This window comes from Podarcis gaigeae (genome assembly GCF_964106915.1).
Source record: "Podarcis gaigeae genome assembly, chromosome: 10".
NCBI lineage: Eukaryota > Metazoa > Chordata > Lepidosauria > Squamata > Lacertidae > Podarcis > Podarcis gaigeae.
In genome coordinates, this window is record NC_139686.1 from 6,683,175 (window position 1) to 6,702,141 (window position 18,967).

Below are 18,967 nucleotides of genomic sequence, written 5' to 3' on the forward strand. Positions count from 1 at the left end.
CCTGGCCCAGACACCGTAACCGTCATCTTGCTACTTTGTATATGTAGACCTAATTAGGTGATGTATAATTTCGGAAACACGAGATAGGAGGTAAATCATGTTAGTTAAATCATGCTAGTTACCATTAGATGAAGTTGTAAACAGGGGTCAATTGTCAATAACGTTCTTGCACCCACCCTGACTTGTGTTCCTCACTTTACATTGAAAGGAGAGTTAAAATGAGATAAAATGTTTGTTGTAAATTAGAATCCTGCAGGACTACCTGCAGGAAAAGAGCAAAGCCAGGTAAATGACTGAGAGAAAATAGAAAGCGGTATCAGAAGTGAAGTCCTTTTGGTGAGGAGTCTGTAAGAGAAATTTACACAGATTCAACAAATCCCAAGCTTTAAAAAGGCAATGCCTATGCACACTTTAAATAAAGTAGCTTCTCACAGAACATCATTGTGATAATAGAACATGATGCTGGGAAATCTGGACCACTATGGGACTTGTAGTGCCAAAAAGATACCTATGCATCCAAATAAGTATAATCCGAGTTCAAAGAATATTGTTCAGGGTGAATAAAACGTCTTTTGCTAACAGCGATTGGTCTTTTGATAAATGCTTCACCACTGTGGAATGTCAAGCTTCACATCAAAATCAAGCATTTAACAAAAGTTGTTGTTTTTTTTTGCAGTGCTCCGTTTGTAAGTCTATGAAACAATTCTTGATTTTTCATTATGCAAGATCTGGAAATATCTGACCAATATATTTGCAGGGTGTTATAGGGGACTGGTACCTCTGGTGTGGGACACACTGTGCTCTTTCTGGGATAGTCTGTCCACCTTTCGTCCCTACCCTGCACTCAGCTCTCACCTGTGGCTCCTAAAAGCTGTCAGCATGAGACAGCAGCCAATAATCTGTATGATGGGTATACCCTACTGGAAAAGATTACTGTTGATGGTGGTGAGGTGATTCCTTGGAAAGATCTCTCACTAATTTTCTAAATGGGGAATCCAACCATTTTATATTTCTGTTTGAAATAAGGGCTTTTCTATAGGGTTACTTTCTCTCAACATGAAGGATTTATAGATGACATGCGCGTAAGCTTGAGGAACATCAGATTTCCCACCAGAAAGAAATCGTTTTTATATTCTCCCCCCCCCCCCCAAAAAAAAAGGGTTAAGCTCAGGAACTTCTCTGCAAAATGCTTCAGAAAGAAAAACTAGCCACGCACTGCAACCTCAATTGTTTTCTGGTGGCTGGTGCACCATGTCGGAACACTCTGCATTTCTGAGCTACCAGGCAAGACTTTGAATGCCACATATGACTGTCAGGCACTCGTATTATCGTATGTGTCAAAATGTGTATATTGTTTAGTTCTGCACCAAGTTTGTTTGGGGAGAGAGCTGGAGAGAGAGGGGACCGCTGACAGGCTGTCTTGATTTATAGAGAAGACAAAACATCTTTGCAAAATCCAAACTTGACTGATCAGATGTAGCACCTTCCCTGACAAGATGGGAACAAGACAAATGCATCACACAGGAAAGGGGATTTTGTTTCTGCTGCTTCCAGGTGCTCGTGTGTCAGCGGAAGGAAGGGGAGCTTTATTGGCTGTCGGAGGAAATGAACAGCCTCACCTGAAGGATTTTCATAAGCTGTCACCTCTAATAAGGCATGTGCAACAAGATTGTCAGCTCTCATAAAGCATTAACAATGGCACACAAATGAACACACTGGCCTGGTTTGCACATCACATTAAACCATAGCTTGTTTTTAACTATGGTTTAATGTGGCACATGAAGCAGGCCATACACTGATTGTACAATGAGCTGTTTCTTAACAATGTCAGGTTTTTTCACAGTTGTTTTGTTGTTTAAATTGTCCTTTATAATTTGGTTATATACAGCACAGAATTTTGGAGACCCAGAAGAAAGAGAAAACAAAAGGATAGATGATCCAGTTCTAACATCTGTTGCTCCCTCCCACAGACTGTCTGAAGTTTCATGCGGGGCTGCAATTGGGAGTCAGATGGAAGCACTAAACATGGGCTCTTTGCAATGTTCTGTCTACTAGTACAAGGGCTCTCAAGCTAGTTTTAATGTTGTGCAACTGTTGTGCTAACAGAAACTCATTGCACAATCTACTGTGCAACAAATCCACCAAAAACATGCCTCTGTGTTATCTTGCGCAACAGCTTTCTGCAGGCACAAAATATTTTGCCAGCAGAGCATGTATAACACTATGCTACTTTAAAGGTAAAGGTAAAGGGACCCCTGACCATTAGGTCCAGTCGTGGCCGACTCTGGGGTTGCGGCGCTCATCTCGCTTTATTGGCCAAGGGAGCCGGCGTACAGCTTCCAGGTCATGTGGCCAGCAGGACTAAGCTGCTTCTGGCGAACCAGAGCAGCACACGAAAATGCCGTTTACCTTCCCACCAGAGTGGTACCCATTTATATACTTGCACTTTGATGTGCCTTTGAACTGCTAGGTTGGCAGGAGCAGGGACCGAGCAATGGGAGCTCACCCTGTCATGGGTATTCGAACCGCCGACCTTCTTGGCAAGTCCTAGGCTCTGTGGTTTAACCCACAGTGCCACCCGTGTCCCTATGCGACTTTAGCTTAGCAATAAATTAGATACAACCCCTTTTGAATGCACAGGTTATGTCATCATGGGACCTTTTGCTTTGTTTTGCACTAGTGATCATGAACCTTTTGTGTGTCCAATCCGGAGGCACCTGTTTGAACACTTGGTACCTTCCTCTGATCTTCTACAGAGAACCAGAACATTCCTGCAATGAGAGACAGAAAGTGGGAGGTGGCTACATCCCCTGCTGGAATGCATGCCCAAGAGTGTCTACATTGGGTAAATATGGCCCTTGGGTGGAAAAGTGTTAACCAGCCCTGTCCTGAAGGCTCCGAATGAATTCAACCAATCCACACCTACCCGAAATCTCATGGCACACAAGCAATACTTAGAAGGTTAATAGAAGTTTCTCATTGACTTTCAAAATCCAGTTCTAAGGTCTCAAAATCCCTCTGAGCACTCATCACTCAAGCTCTTCAGGGCAATGACCCTCTGTGACAATAGCACAGCTAAGCCAATGGCAGCAAGAGAGGCCATGGCATCTCTGCATGCCAAGCCCCACATTTACAGCATATGACAAAAAACTCCCCACACAACAACAGGAATACTGAAGAAATAACGAAAGTCGCAATTATTACAAATGGTTCACAGTCTGAAAAAAATTAAAATTAATGCCCGGTGTGTTCTGAATCAGAGCAGAATCTCTGGCATGTGGCCCCACCTATCACAAATACGTTCTTCCTTTGCTATTACATCCCTATGGTGCTATAGAGGTTGCTCTGATCTCTCAAACAAAAACAAAACAAAAAATCCACCAACATTTAATGAAGAAATAAGGGCAAGAAATGTGGAACAGAAGCTGTCATTTTACATTTGGAGGACTCAGGTTCCCCCAAATGTAAAATATTGTGAATCTGATTGCCTAAAAGCAGTTCTGGGTCATTACAAAATGGAGCTTTCCAGCAGGCTAACACCCCTGAAGATGGCAGCTTCCTGCCACTCATTGAGTTTATCCAAGACATGATATTGGTGGTTATTTAGCCTTCCCTCACTACATCAGAGGCAGAGATCCAAGAGTCAGTGATGGATGTACCACCGTCAGCTTTCCATCCAAGCACTCTGTTGCCTGACAGATGCTGTCTCCTCCAAGACAGAGGAAAACTGGGGTGTCAGGCTCATTTAACTTCTCCACCCTTTTGTGACATACAAACAAAGTGATTTGGATAGAACTACTGCTTCAATAAGCCCCTTTGCTCTTCACTCCTTTCCCTGCAACCATTTTTAATTGCTGCCTGATATTAATGAAGTGTGGCTGATACTGAGATATCCTAGCAGCCTTGGCACCCAACATTCAAAGGATTAGGACTAACAGCATTTGCACAGTCTGAAACGCTATGATCTCCACCCCTCTCCCTCCTGTTTACAGCTCCTTCACTGCCTTCCCTCCACCAGCCTTGAGACGGCAGACATCTGTTATCCAATTGTCTGGTAATAAACATACTCCATAAAGCATATGTAAAATTATTATTACCCTGAAGAGCCAAGTGCCTTTCAAACGGCAGCTGAAACCAACAAAAGGAAAACTCATCGGTGTCAAACAAACGCTACACCCAGCTTGGTGGCCAGGCTGAGATTTCTTAGCCCACCCAGCAGCTCACAGGTTTTGGTCAACCTCATTTCCTTTCCACCAATGGGAAATGTGCAACCATAGAGCAACACCACCCTCTGCCTAGAATACTAGCAACTGAGCAGATGTTGGCTTTCAATGGATGACAGAGACGGTGACCAAACTTCTTTCATAGTGCTAATTTTCATACTTCAGCACCTCCCACAATATCTAATCAAGGAAACATCATGTGTGTGTATTCCTCATCAGGCTGGATGTCTAATTAGCTTTTCATAACTTTGTAAAAATCTATTCCCAGGAATCAACTCCTTTCAAAGAACCACTTGCCCGTTGGAAAATAATATCTGCTATTCATTTATTACATGCAAGTGAGCCCCATTAAGCGCTGGTAATTAATCTGGGCCTTTGTGCATTACACTTGTCCTGCTGGAAATTAGGCTGTCTACTTCAGAGCCAACACATCCCTCCACTCCCCATTTCTGGCTTGCTGTTCCCAATAAAAGGTTGAGAGATACCGCTTCAACGCTTTGTGTTCATTCATATATTTACAGATGGGAGTGCTTGTGTTGACCTTATTCTCTAGCACAGGGCTTCCCAAACTGTGTTCTGTGTGGTCTGCGGGCTCCATGCAAGTGGTCCACAATATGTTTGTAAAAATACCATTAATAACCATACAGCAAATAGGACAGCACATTACAATTGCTACAACCGGCAGAAGCGGTCTGCTGAGATTCTCAGCAATTTTCAAGTGGTCTATGGGGGAAAAGGTTTGGGAAACTTTGCTCAAGCACCTATACCCAAGAATCAGTAGGCTAAGGATTGGCACCTGCAAGGTACCATGAAGATGAGGAGCATTGGCCATAGCAAGGCTGATATATCCTTGACATGTAGGATTACTCAGAGGTTGTTCCCAGTGATGTTAATGAGACTAACTGCCTAATAGGTAGGGTTGAGATTGCAGTCTATATTGCACTAAAGTATCTCTGTGTTGAGTATCTGGCTGGCTACTGCTGAAAAACAACAATAACAAAGTAGATGAATCTTAGTTTCAAATCCATCCAGGGGCGCCGACTTATAAAAAATATTGGGGGGGCCCATACCGGGGTCCTGCCCCGGGAAGTTTTATAAGATCCGCTCCCGGCCCGTTGCTGCTGCTGCCACCCGCCTCGTGGCCCCCTCGCCAGCTGAGGGAGGGAGAGAGACCGAGAAGGAGAGAGATGCGTGGTGGGCAAGGCACGTGCCCGCCGCGCCTCGCCTCCCACCGCCCCTCGTGCCAGCCGCCCCCTCCCCTCCCTTCCCCGCTCGCTCGCTCGCCCTCCTCACCCCAGCTCTTGGCCGTTCGCCCCAGGAACTCGCCGCTGTTGGGGTTGTAGATGAACCTCCGCCACTCGGCCATAGACTGGCTGAAGGGCTTCTCCTCCTCCTTGGCCATAGCGCGCGCGAGAGAGAGAGAGAGAGAGAGGCTGGAAAGAGAGAGGGAGCTCGGCGGTTCGCGGGCGGCGGTCTTTCCCCTGCCGAAACAACAGCGGCTCCTCAGAACCGCTAAGTAACTCTCCCTCAGGCGCCCGGCGGGAGAGCAGAAGAGAGGAAAAGGAAAGAGGGGCTGGGCCAGTCGCACGCACCGAGCAAAACTACTCGCGCCGCCTCTTTTACTACCGTAATAATTATTTGTTTTAACTCATTACTGAATGTATTTTAAAAGGTAACTATCATCAAACAAGGAAAATAAAAAATACCAACATAATTTTGTGATTTTACAAAGCATAATATAACTACCGTATTTTTCGCTCTATAACACGCACCTGACCATAACACGCACATCGTTTTTAGAGGAGGAAAACAAGGGAAAAAAACATTCTGAATGAAACAGTGGATGTATCATTTTTGTGCTTCATGCTGTGGCCACAGACATGTGATCTGATGGTGAATTTGGGGTGACCCAATGCAAAAATCCTGAGGATCCATGTGGATCCATGTTTTGTAACCACGTTTTTGCACCATTGCAGCCCCAGGCAACAGTGGGTGCGTGATTTTTGGGGGGCAGGCTGTAGCCATGGACATGCTATGTGCTCTGATGGTGAATTTGGGCTGACCCAATGCAAAGATCCTGAGGATCCATGTGGATCCATGTTTTGTAACCACGTTTTTGCACCATTGCAGCCCCAGGCAACAGTGGGTGCGTGATTTTTGGGGGGCAGGCTGTAGCCATGGACATGCTATGTGCTCTGATGGTGAATTTGGGCTGACCCAATGCAAAGATCCTGAGGATCCATGTGGATCCATGCTTTGTAACCACATTTTAAGTGGGGAGGGAAGGAAAAACACAGAAGGGACCTCCCCAGTTCTGGATTTCCAGGCTTGTACCATTATTGTCGCCCTGCGGGGGTAATTCCTTGCAATCTTGGATGGATGTACTTTCAAGGATGGGTCCAGAAAATTGTCTAAGGGAGTGGTTCCCACCCCCTTTCCCCCCAGCAGACCACCTGAAAACTGCTGATGGTTTTGTGTGGACCACTTAATGACTTTTCTGCCTGTTCCAGCAACTGTAATGCACTGTGCCAGATGCTGTGTGATTGCTTCTTTTATTTCTTATGTTGTATTTTTATATGTTGTATTACATATAATGCAATATAATACATGTAATATAATTCTTATGTTGCATTACCATTTGCATCCCATAAAATTCTAGCTGTATTAAATACAGTAGAAAAAATATTAGAAACAATGAAAATACAATTAAAACCAGCAGTATCAAGAATGTTTGTGAACTACCTGTACACATTCTGAAAATCGCACACATAGAAATCATGGCTTGTGTCTGTCTGCTAGCCCCCCTAGTCATTGGCTGAATTACTGTGATGCAAGAACAGAAAGTCCACAAACACTCTAATTATTGAAGGGGGGAAAGGTCGGTTGCAGGAGATAAATACAGTGGTGCCCCGCAAGACGAATGCCTCGCAAGACGGAAAACCCGCTAGACGAAAGGGTTTTCCGTTTTGGAGGCGCTTCGCAAAACGAATTTCCCTATGGGCTTGCTTCGCAAGAAGAAAATGTATTGCGAGTTCCTGCGGGGTTTTTTCCCTCCCCCCCCTTTCCCCCAAGCCGCTAAGCCGCTTATCAGCTGATCCGCTAAGCCTAAGCCGCTAATAGCACTAATCCGCTAAGCCGCTAATGGGCTTGCTTCGCAAGACGAAAAAACCGCAAGACGAAGAGACTCGCGGAACGGATTCTTTTCGTCTTGCGAGGCACCACTGTAGCCCTGTTTGTTCCTTCAGAAAAAAATGCCACACCAGAGGAAGGAGGCAGAAAACATAGTAATTTCCCTGCTGAAATTTGTCACCACCCAAATCTACAGTCTCACCCACAAGACAAGGATCCCTTCAGCCCTCTGTAGAACAGTCCTGAACATCCATCTCAGCCTTTCCTACCGATGCAACACTTGGTCATTGCAGCACAGTAGCTGTATGTGTGTCAGTCACAGAAAGAAGCCAGGTTTCTTGCCTTGATGGACACTGCTGGCGGCATCACACTGAAGACACCATTGTACTCTAAGCCTGTTCCTCTCTATCAGCCTCCACTACAAGGCTAGCCTGAGTAGGAGGGCTTCTGTTGTAAATCCATTTCTCCTCTCCCCCGCAGTTATTGATGTGCTACTTGGCAAGGGGAAAAAAGTAGGTTAAGATGTAGCAAATGCCATCTTTTTTCCTCCCCGTGTGACAAGCGTATTGTACAATGAGAAGAGATCTTTCCGTCGTAAATCTTGCCCTAACCGTTTTTATGACACACATTATTTCCACTGCCTACCCATCAAGCTGGTAATGAAACCAAAGTGTGTCATGAAAATTGCTATTCAAAATGTGTCATCTGTGTTTGACAGAGGCTGGGGCGGGGAGGAGGCGAAAGGGGGGGGGGTGGGAGAAGAGAGAGGAAGTTTTCATTATGCCTTACACGCTTGTTGAATGTCAGCAATGAAGATAATATCTGATCGCCCATGACAAGCTGACAGAAACGCTAAAGATGAACAGCCAGAACTACACGCCGCGGTGAAGCGGTCACTTTGGAGAAAGCGTTTCCCTAACAGTCGTCTTTCCTGTCACAACGCGGTGGCTGATGATTTTATGAAATGCGCTCTAAGCCAGCAAGAGTTTATTGACATCAGAGTCATTAGCTGCAAGTACTTCACAAACACAAGGAATCTAAACAGATTGCTTGTCAACTGGTGTTGCTTCGTTGTTGTTTTTAACAAGGCACGTAGGTTTGCAAATCAACGCTTTCCTTGCTTTAAAAGCACTGAGGGGTGGGAGGAGGAGGAGGAGGTCCAAGCCTGGTGCCCTGCACTTTCTAATTCATGCAACGATTTTTAATTTATTTTTACAACAGGACGCAACTCTGTGTGTGGCCAAGGAAGTCCCTGGGGCATTCTTTTTTTCAGCCATGAACCTACTCAATGGATGCAGACAGGCTCAACCTCACCTCACACCCAGTCCTGGCTCATCCTAGTGCTTGCTGTAAGCAGAAGTAAGATAATGCAATGTATGTGAACATTTTGGTGGTTTTTAAAATTATGCATAAAGCGGACCATCACTGAATGGCAGAGTGCACACTTTGCATGCACAAGGTCCCCAGCCTCTCCAATTAAAAAAGTATCAGGTAGCAGGTGGTATGAAAGTCCTCTGCCCACGACCTTAGAGATCTCTGTTACTAGCTTCAGAGCAGACAAAAAGAAAGTACTGTTTCAAACAATAAAAGCATGGGTAGGCATACTAAGGCCCAGGAGCCGGAGCTGGTCCAATCACCTTCTAAATCCGGTCCACAGACGGTCCAGGAATCAGCATGTTTTTACATGAGTAGACTGTGTCCTTTTATTTAAAATGCATCTCTGGGTTATTTGTGGGGCATAGGAATTTGTTAATTCCCTCCCCCCCAATATAGTCCAGCCCCCCACAAGGTCTGAGGGACAGTGGACCGGCCCCCTGCTGAAAAAGTTTGCTGACCCCTGATTAAGAGGGTTAAGACCCCTGAATCAGGCCAAAGGCCAAAGTCTAGTCCAGGATCCTGTTCTCACATTGACCAGCCAGAAGAAGGATGTGATTGCAATAGCAGCACGCTCTTCTCTAATTATTCCCATAAGCACCATTTCCTCTGCTCTGTTGTTCAGGTCATCACCCTGCCCTTCTTTGAGTTCTTTCACAAGACTCGGACTCTCATAGCCCAGCCCCTGAAACCATCTGACAGTGACTCTGAGCTGGGGAGTCCAGATCACAGGAGAGCTGCTGCATCCAATATCATCTCTAAGGAAGGAACTTCCTAGGGATCTCTGAAGAGGAGAGTGTGTTGGTTGCATCTGGAAGTGCTGGGTCAAGCCTTTCAAGTGATGAGTCTCAAATCCTTGCCATGCTGGCCCACCAACCATTTAAGGCTATCATTTCCCCTAGAAATGTCCAGGTGAGGAAGCAACAGGCACCAACTGAGGCTATCCAACAGCACCACCGTGTAACTCCAAGCCTTTCAATTTCTCATAAGTTTCAGCTGCTTCAGCACTTGCAACTGTTCCAGATGCTGCTGCCACTGCAGTTGACTGTGGTACTATCCACCCTGTCACTCAAACGCTTCATTATCTTGTTTGCATATGTCCTTGCCCTGTTCCAACTAATTGCAAGCTATACCCTCTTGCTGATGCCCATTCTCTTCATAGCCCTGGTCAATCATTTGCTATCCAGCCCTATCAAGGGGCTGCTGTCCCAACCTCTGCCCAGATGACATGTCTGCACTACAAACCTAACGTGCTCTCAGCGGTTACTGCTTTGCCACAGGAAATCCTGCAACTGCAATTCATGAGTTGGCTCTTTGGGAAGATTTCCCATTTCATTCTGCACATGGCTTCTATATGTGAGCTCATGTATTTTTTATTGTTTAAGAACATTTTATCTGCATCGATATAGAGTACATGATGAGTGTTAGATTTATGGCAAAGAGCAATAGACTTTATATGGTTATGATGCATCATCCTTTTTGGATTGACCCACTCTTGCTTCTATCATATCGTTGTGCAACTTTCCTGGGAACTTTGCAGCAAATGCACTCTCTCTCTCTCTCTCGGCTTCTTAAAAACTCAATAGCTTTCTTTCCGGGTTTATTTGTCTGCTTGACCCCCTTTGGCGGCAAACAATGTAATTTATTATTGATCAAGAGTGGGGGAAAGTTTAGTTGTGGCTTGTAGCAAATTGTTTATCATTCACTGCCAGTTATGATTAATAAGCAGCGAGCGAATGCTGCAGCCACTGCAAGGTAAGCTGATTTCTTGATAAACAGGTTTCAACTTTACAAGACTGCAAATGAAGGCCCCTCTGCCTTTGGAAGCAGTGTGTCAATTATTTAAATACGTTAGAAATTCTCAGCAGGAAAACTCATCAGGGGCTGCTGGAACCTGCAAATACCTGAGCTAAGTAAGGTGGAAATGGGAAGCTTATTAGAGCACCATTCAAGTTTAATCTCCCTTCTTCCACTTTCCAGTATGATGATTATTTTTATTTTTATCATCAATTACTAAGCAGCAGCAGGTTTGTTTCCCAGGTCGGTAAATAACAAATTTTGCCTTCTGACGTTGTTCTTGTGCTTTCCTCCCAGTTTTGTCCTATCTGAAGAAGTGTGCATGCACATGAAAGCTCATACCAAGAACTGACTTAGTTGGTCTTTAAGGTGCTACTGGAAGGAATTTTTTTTAGTTTTGTCCTATATCACTTGTCTCCATTGCTTCTGTCATTATGCATTGTACTGGTACTGATCTGAAGTTCTATTTGAAATATTAGATTTATTCAAAACATGAATCTGGCAACCAATTCTGGCTTCCATTTTCAGGCACAAAAATCAGTGACAGAACTGCTCAAACCTGCCTTGCCTCTGTCTTCACCCAAAAGGAAAGCAGTGCCCAACCTGGTGATAACATAATAAACAAAGCAAGACGGGAGCTGAAGCCCAAGAAAGAAAGTGGTAGTAAGTAAGGGAACACCTAGCCACTTTATACAAATTCAAATCTCCAGAACCTGATCAGCTGCATCCAAAGGTACTAAAGAAGCTTGTGGATGTAATTTCAGAGCCTCTGTCTATAATCTATGAGAATTCCTGGAGAACGGGTACGGCCCCTGTGGACTGGAGGCTGGCAATGTCCCTATCTTCAAAAGTGGAGTGAGAAGATGTACCATATTTTTCACTCTATAAGACGCACTTTTCCCCTCCTAAAAAGTAAGGGGAAATGTGTGTGTGTCTTATGGAGCAAATGCAGGCTGCGCAGCTATCCCAGAAGCCAGAACAGTGAGGGGGAGCGCTGTGCACTGATCCCTCTTGCTCTTCTGGCTTCAGGGATAGCCACGCAAAGCCTCTTGAGCGCAGTGGGAGCGCTCCTCCCTCTTTGCTCAAGAGGCTTTGTCTTGTTTTCTTGTTTCTTGTTTTCCTCCTCTAAAAACTAGGTGCGTCTTATGGTCGGGTGCGTCTTATAGAGCGAAAAATATGGTAACTGCTGACCGGTCAGCTTAATATTGATACCAGGAAAGGTCCTAGAACAGATAATTAAACAGTTGGGCTGTGAGCACTTAGGAAAGGATGCACTGATTACTAAGACCCAACATGGATTGCCATGCCAGACAAACCTAATTTCTTTTTTTGATAAGAGTTACAAACTTGGTGGATCAAGGGAATGCTGTGGACATAGCATATCTTGATTTCAGTAAGGCTTTTGACTCCCCGTAATATTCTTGTGGAGACGCTTCTAAAATGTGGGCTGGATGAGATAACTGTGGGGTGGATTTGTAGCTGGTTGACTGACCAAATCCAGAGAGTGGTTACTAATGGTTCCTCATCATCCTGGAAAAAAAGTGACAAGTGGGTAGTTGCAGGGTTCTGTTCTGGCCTGTAGTTCTACATCTTTATGAACGATTTGGATATTGAGATATTGAGCAGATGCACATCTGATTTGTAGATGACACCAAGCTGGGAGAGGTAGCCAATGCCACAGAACACAGAATCAGGATTCTAGATGACCTGGACAGATTGGAGAACTGGGCCAAAACTAACAACGGAATTTCAATAAGAACAAATGTCAGATTCTACACGATGTAGTTAATGTAGTTAAGAAAACTGAAGTGGGGTGCAGTTTTATGTGCATCCTGCCCTAGCCTTTCTGTTTGGTAAATTCTCTTGGTTCATTTTACCAACACAGGTGTCAACCATAATTAATACTAGTCAGCCTACACTTATATCCCAGGATTGTTTTGCCAGTTTGCCTGAATTGTTTGCACAATAAAGTCTACTTCTGCTAGTTATGGAGAGACGCAAGAAGCTGAAGCATGATGAATCCCCCAGACCATCAGAAATCCTATTCAGCACACCCCTCTTGGCTTCTGAAATTTCAGCAGTGACTTCCTCCACACTGTCAAGCCAATGTCACAGCTGTAATAAAGTAGATGCTTGACATTTTCTTCCTTTCCCAAGGAAACAGAGGGTCCCAAGATTCTGAATTCTATACTCAATACGAAACAATACGGTTTCACTGCACCATTGGGAACAGCCCAAAGCTTTGCTATAACAAACCAAATGTCTGAACACAGTCTAATAAATAAATGTATATTTTTTCCATTATTACATTACAGATACACACGCTACACAAAGCAGTAGGATAGGGTTACCTCAGAAGCGGGTGAAAGATGACTGTGATATTTCGGGCTCCTGGCTTGCAGACAAACTTTGTCCCACCGCCTTCAATCAAGTTGTCATCAGGACCTCCTTAAAAAGAAACACACAAAACATGGAAAAGTTTGTTTTCAGGAACTGCCCTCATGCACATCTAAATTAGTCAACTTTTGCTCTGAATAAATGCCAGTCTGAGTAGGATCAGAATGTTGCAGTGTTCTAAGAACTGGATCTCCCCTAGCTTACTCCCTTCCCCTTTTTTGGATGCTGATATGCATGGGCAGATAGGCTGGTAACTTCTATGGAGTTACTTAGAAGACTGCACAAGTGAGGAGTCACAGTCCAGGATAGGTGTTTCTTTCCCCTATGCAATACACAGCAACCCCAAGGTTCAACACTGTGAGCAAAACTCATGGAATCTTCAAATAAGACATTTTTATTGGGTTTTAAATCCATCCTACCTAATGCCATGTCCACCCCACCCCACCCCACCAAGAATTCCCAGTTTCTGATGCCCAAAGCGACAGAGGGGAACAACCCTTTCTGACCCAAGTAAGCTGCAATTGCTACTAGTCTAAGGTAATTATTCAATTTTCTACTTTGTCACCAGCCTACTACTGAAATTTACAGACAGGACCAAACTTCTTCCAACAGAAACTGTAAGCCAAAACCACACTATTACAAAACAATATTGCACAGTTTTCTTGAGATTTACCAGGCTTCCACCTCTGGATGCCTCTGAATATCCCACAAGCAGGACATGGACAAGAGCCCTCCTTTGTTGTTTGTCTACAGTCTTCTGCCTCCTAAGCATAAAATTTTACCTCACCAGTTTAACTTAGAAGGGAAAGGTCATGTTAACTACATTTTAAGTTCCAAGGCCTGGAAACAAAAATAGCAGGTCTTGGTACCTAATCAGTATACACGGTACTTAAATAAGCCTTTGTTTGGCTGTGCCAGGGACTCCTCAACAACTAAACCTGCCATGCGGGGGATTTGGAACCAAGGCGAGAAAATGCAACTTGATTATGACTGCATTGGCTTTGTGATAAGCTACCTGCCCTACCCAAATGCCCAACCTAGAACCAAGGAGGATGCTACATGCTACCTATTTTTTTTTTTTTTGATTGAGCCAAATCTCTCCATGTATATAAAATCGGTGGACCTTTCTCAGCCACATTACTTCTCAGCCATTTTGAAAATGATGGTATCTCTGCAATGCCAATAAGTCTGCAACTGCTCCTATGAAGTCCTATATGAAAAACAACCTTCACCTTCACAGAATGCTGTTTTTACTTTTATGAATTCCAGGAACAGCAGCTTTTGTGACCTCCTCACCATTCCCAGAAATCTCGCATTCTTACTAGCGGTTCTTTTATTTTTCATATCTTTATGGTTCAAAATGGGTTATGGCTACTTTTTACAGCAAGCAGAAAAGCTTTAAATATTTTCCAGCTGCTGTATCAAGGAAGCGTGCCAGGATGTTGATTTAATTTGCCTGGTGATAAACCAAAAGGTTTCTCTTTTGGGGGGAGTGCAGAATGGATGTGAAGCAAAATTTATCATAAACTGAAGGATAACTATAGGAGTGAAGAGATGGGGTCCATCAGGAATGTAGCTGAATATTTTCATAATGGACCCTGAAATAACAGTGCTATTTTGCACAGGCGTCTCCATGGGGAGAAAGAATTCGCTGCTACCAAGGTCTGCTGTATGTAACTTAATGATCCAACTGAGCCCAAAGCAGAGACACACCGCAAAACTGCCCACTCTCAATGGGGTTTCCTACTGACACTTTGCATAAGAATCTAAGAAGAGCCTCCTGGATCAACTTCATTGGATGTTCATGAGTTCTAGTGTTTTGAGAGAGAAATAAAAACTTTTCTCTGTGTACTTTCTCCATGTCATTCATCATTTTACAAACTCCTATCATGTCACCTCTTGCTTGCCTTTTCTCCAAACCAAAAAGCCCCAAACACTGTAACCTTTCTTCAAAGGTAAACCTTTCTTCTATCTCCTCAATCATTTGGGTTGCCCTTTTTCTAAACCCATCTCCATAGTATGCTTTTTGAGGTGAGGCAACCAGAACTGTACACAGTATTCCAAATGCAGTCACACCATCGATTTTTATAACAGCATTGTGATTATCGGCAGTTTTATTTTAAATTCCATTCCTCATGATCCCTAGCATGGAATTTGCCTTTCTCACTGGGTCAACATCTTCATAGAGTTTATTCCTAGTCTGTCATCTCATGAGCATATCTGTGAAATTAGTATTTTTTGCCCCAACATACAACACATTACACTTGTTTACATTGTGTTTGCTATTTTACCACCCATTCTCCCTTTGTCTTTAACAACCCTGAACAAGTTAGTATCATCAACAAACCTGGCCACCTCTTTGCTCAGTTCTAGCTCTATACTGTTAATGAAAAAAACACAGGTCTCAATACGGATCCTTGAGGGACTCCACCATTTCCCACCTCTCTCCATTTGGAGAACTGTCCATTTATTCCTACTCTTTGCTTCCTGCAACTTCACCTATTTCTGATCCACAAGAGAACCTCTCTTCTTCTTCCTTGACTTACTCAGAAGTCTTTGTCAAAAGCTTTTTGGAAGTCCAAATACACAATGTCAACTGGATCACTTCTATCTATATGCTGCTGGCTGACACCCTCAAAGAACTCTAATAGGTTTGTGAATGTGCTCTGCGCTTCCCTCCTTCCAATCAGAGGGCAAGCCTAAATCAGGTAATGTAGAAAGGAATGCAGGGATCAGACAAGCATTCTATCTAGCCCAGCCTTTTCTACTCTGTCAGCAGCTCCCCAGGATCTTGGGGAGAGGGTTCTTCCCCATCACCTGCTACCCTTTTTTCAAATCAGAGATACCATGGATTCAGATCTTCGGCAGGCACCACAAACACTTATTGTTGTTGTTATTTAGTCATTTAGTAGTGTCCGACTCTTCGTGACCCCATGGACCAGAGCATGCCAGGCACTTCTGTCTTCCATTGCGTCCTACAGTTTGGTCAAACTCATGCTGGTAGCTTCGAGAACACTGCCCAACCATCTCGTTCTCTGTCGTCCCCTTCTCCTTGTGCCCTCCATCTCGTCCTCTGTCATCCCCTTCTCCTTGTGCCCTCCATCTTTCCCAGCATCAGGGTCTTTTCCAGGGAGTCTTCTCTTCTCATGAGGTGGCCAAAGTATTGGAGCCTCAGCTTCAGGATCTGTCCTTCCAGTGAGCACTCAGGGCTGATTTCCTTCAGAATGGATAGGTTTGATCTTCTTGCAGTCCATGGGACTCTCAAGAGTCTCCTCCAGCACCATAATTCAATTCATCAATTCTTTGGCGATCAGCCTTCTTTACGGTCCAGCTCTCAATTCCATACATCACTACTGGGAAAAGCATAGCTTTTACTATACGGACCTTTGTCGGCAAGGTGATGTCTCTACTTTTTAAGATGCTGTTTAGTTTGTCATTGCTTTTCTCCCAAGAAGCAGGCATCTTTTAATTTCGTGGCTGCTGACACCATCTGCAGTGATCCTGGAGCTCAAGTCCTTTTCCAAATACTTCTTCTTATACAATGTAGAAGTGGAGCACATTCCACTAATTTTAGGGTGTGTGTTTTTTAAAATAAAATATGATTCATTGGCCTTCTGAAACCCTTTTCCAGATCTCTTGAACATCTGAGACATGTCAGGTTGGAACCAGTGTTAGAACCTGACCATTATGGAGTCCTGAATTTGGGACAACCTCCCTTGGTCTCTGATGGTTCACTCTGCAGCAAAATTGCTTTCATTCAACTGGCTTTTCTGGAATATTGTTTTAGACCATATATTGTGCTGCTGTTTTAAAATTTGATTGATACAGTTGGTTCTTGTTTTAGTAAGCAAAGAATTATTATTAGTAGGAATATTTATATGCTTTTAAATTTGTATGCTGCCATATGCTTTTAGAAAGGCAGAAGAGAAATTGCAGTAATAAATAAGATTAAATTAATATTGTTTCTATTATATTAACAACAAATTTCAAACTGCATACATTCACTCAGCCATCTTTTAAATAACACCATAAAAGTCAGCCAGACCAGCCACACACACAAAAAACAACAACTGGTTTTGAATTTCTTTCAACTCCTGTCACAAAATAAAGCTTGTTCTTGTATGCACAATAATGCAGAGAATTTGGAAATAAGTTGTAGATAATTGAACCAATTTCTCAGCCTGGAAAGATGCTGTTTTAGAGTTGACTGGGAAATGGACCAGCCAACCTGTCTCAGCAAGGCTCCAGATTCTTCTAACTTTAAAACCTGCCCAACCTATTCCCATAATATCCTGCTGGTTGTAATAATTGGAGGGAATTTGAACTCAGTGGAGTTTCTAAATATTTTAATACCAAAAAGAGAAGGGAGAAAATGTTACATCAGTTATCCAGTGGTACATAGATAAGGCAGCTAAATAGTATCATTAGCCGTGGAATTTTTAGAACTTAATATGCCTAAGGAGCCATTCCTTGGTCACCTGCCAGCAGCATTGAAAGTGCAAACCCAGTCTCCTAGCCAAGGAGTTTAGTGCCATGAGCCACTATAATGATAGATACATAGAGATGGTTTTCAGACTATGACTACGATTCCTATAACTGAGCAGTACAAGACATTTAAGTCTAACAGAGCAGCCGTTTGGGATGTTATGAGGGAACTGGCCATCCTCAAATATTTCTTGGGACTTTAAAAGACTGGTTTGTTTGAGGATAAAAACAAACAAGCAAGAAGTCACTTCAACTTCTGGAAGTCTGTAAAAAAAATTAAGACATTAATCAGAGGTTAAAGAAAGCAAAAAAGATCACCAACTATCTATGACAAGATCAGAAGCATTTTCTCCACCTCTCTCTTACTCCAGAAGTAATTGTGCAGGGATATTATCTCTATTGGGACGTGGGTGGCACTGTGGTCTAAACCACTGAGCCTCTTGGGCTTGCCGATCAGAAAGTTGGCTGTTCAAATCCCCGCAATGGGGTGAGCTCCTGTTGCTCGGTCCCAGCTCCTGTCAACCTAGCAGTTCGAAAGCATGCCAAAAAGTGCAAGTAGATAAATAGGTACCGCTCCGGTGGGAAGGTAAACGGTGTTTCCTTGTGCTGCTCTGGTTTCAGTATTATGTTGTGCCAGAAGCGGCTTAGTCATGCTGGCAACATGACCCGGAAAAACTGTAAAGCGAGATGAGCCTCGCAACCCCAGAATCATCTGTGACCGGACTTAATTGTCAGGGGTCCTTTACCTTTAAGGTAAAGGTAAAGGGACCCCTGACCATTAGGTCCAGTCGTGGCCGACTCTGGGGTTGCAGCGCTCATCTTGCTTTATTGCTGAGGGAGCCGGCATACAGCTTCCAGGTCATGTGGCCAGCATGACTAAGCCGCTTCTGGCAAACCAGAGCAGCGCACGGAAACACCATTTTACCTTTACTATCTCTATTGGGAGAAGCTAGCAGTTTCATGGAGAAATGAAAAGATCTGTGAACCATCTAAGTTAACTAGAAACTATGTGTGCACCCAAAACACCATGGAATTCCTTGCTTGGGTGGGCAGTGATAGGATGTCAGAATTTCAACTCTGCAATGATAAGATGCCGAATTTTGAGTGAATAATTTCCAATGCAATTTCATCCATCTGGCAGTTCCTCCCCAGGATCTCAGAGAGAAATCTTTCACAGCCATCCTTGAAACGTGCAACCTTTTAACCGGAGATATTATGAATTAAACCAAATACTTTTCAATGCAAATAATTTTCTCTATTCTTGAACTATGGCTCTACACTTCTGATGAATAGCTCATGTGGCCTTCAATGCTGAAAAAGCTGTCCTCTCTTCCTAGATTCTTCTACACTGAGAGAAGACCTTGCTATTTCCAAGGTTTTAAACAAGGATTTTGAACAAAAGAGAAGGGAAGAAACCACATTAATATTTATTGAGAGTAAGTACATCAGTGCACTCTTAAAACTCCTGCTAGAAGCAGAAAACTGTAACTCCTGGTAGGATTTGCTTCCACCTTATCCAGGTGGGTGTAAATGGATGTGGGTGAAGGGACAACCCAAGGTAC

General features: G+C 43.7%; 1 protein-coding gene across 1 annotated transcript in view; it reads right to left on the reverse strand.

The window, feature by feature from the left end:
* Positions 1-18,967, reverse strand: part of EXOC4 (exocyst complex component 4) — a 351,415-nt gene that overhangs the window by 167,015 nt on the left and 165,433 nt on the right. Inside the window, exon 10 of the mRNA XM_083700107.1 lies at positions 12,875-12,971. Within this exon, the coding sequence (XP_083556233.1) occupies positions 12,875-12,971 (97 nt within the window). The remainder of the gene's footprint in view (positions 1-12,874; positions 12,972-18,967) is intronic.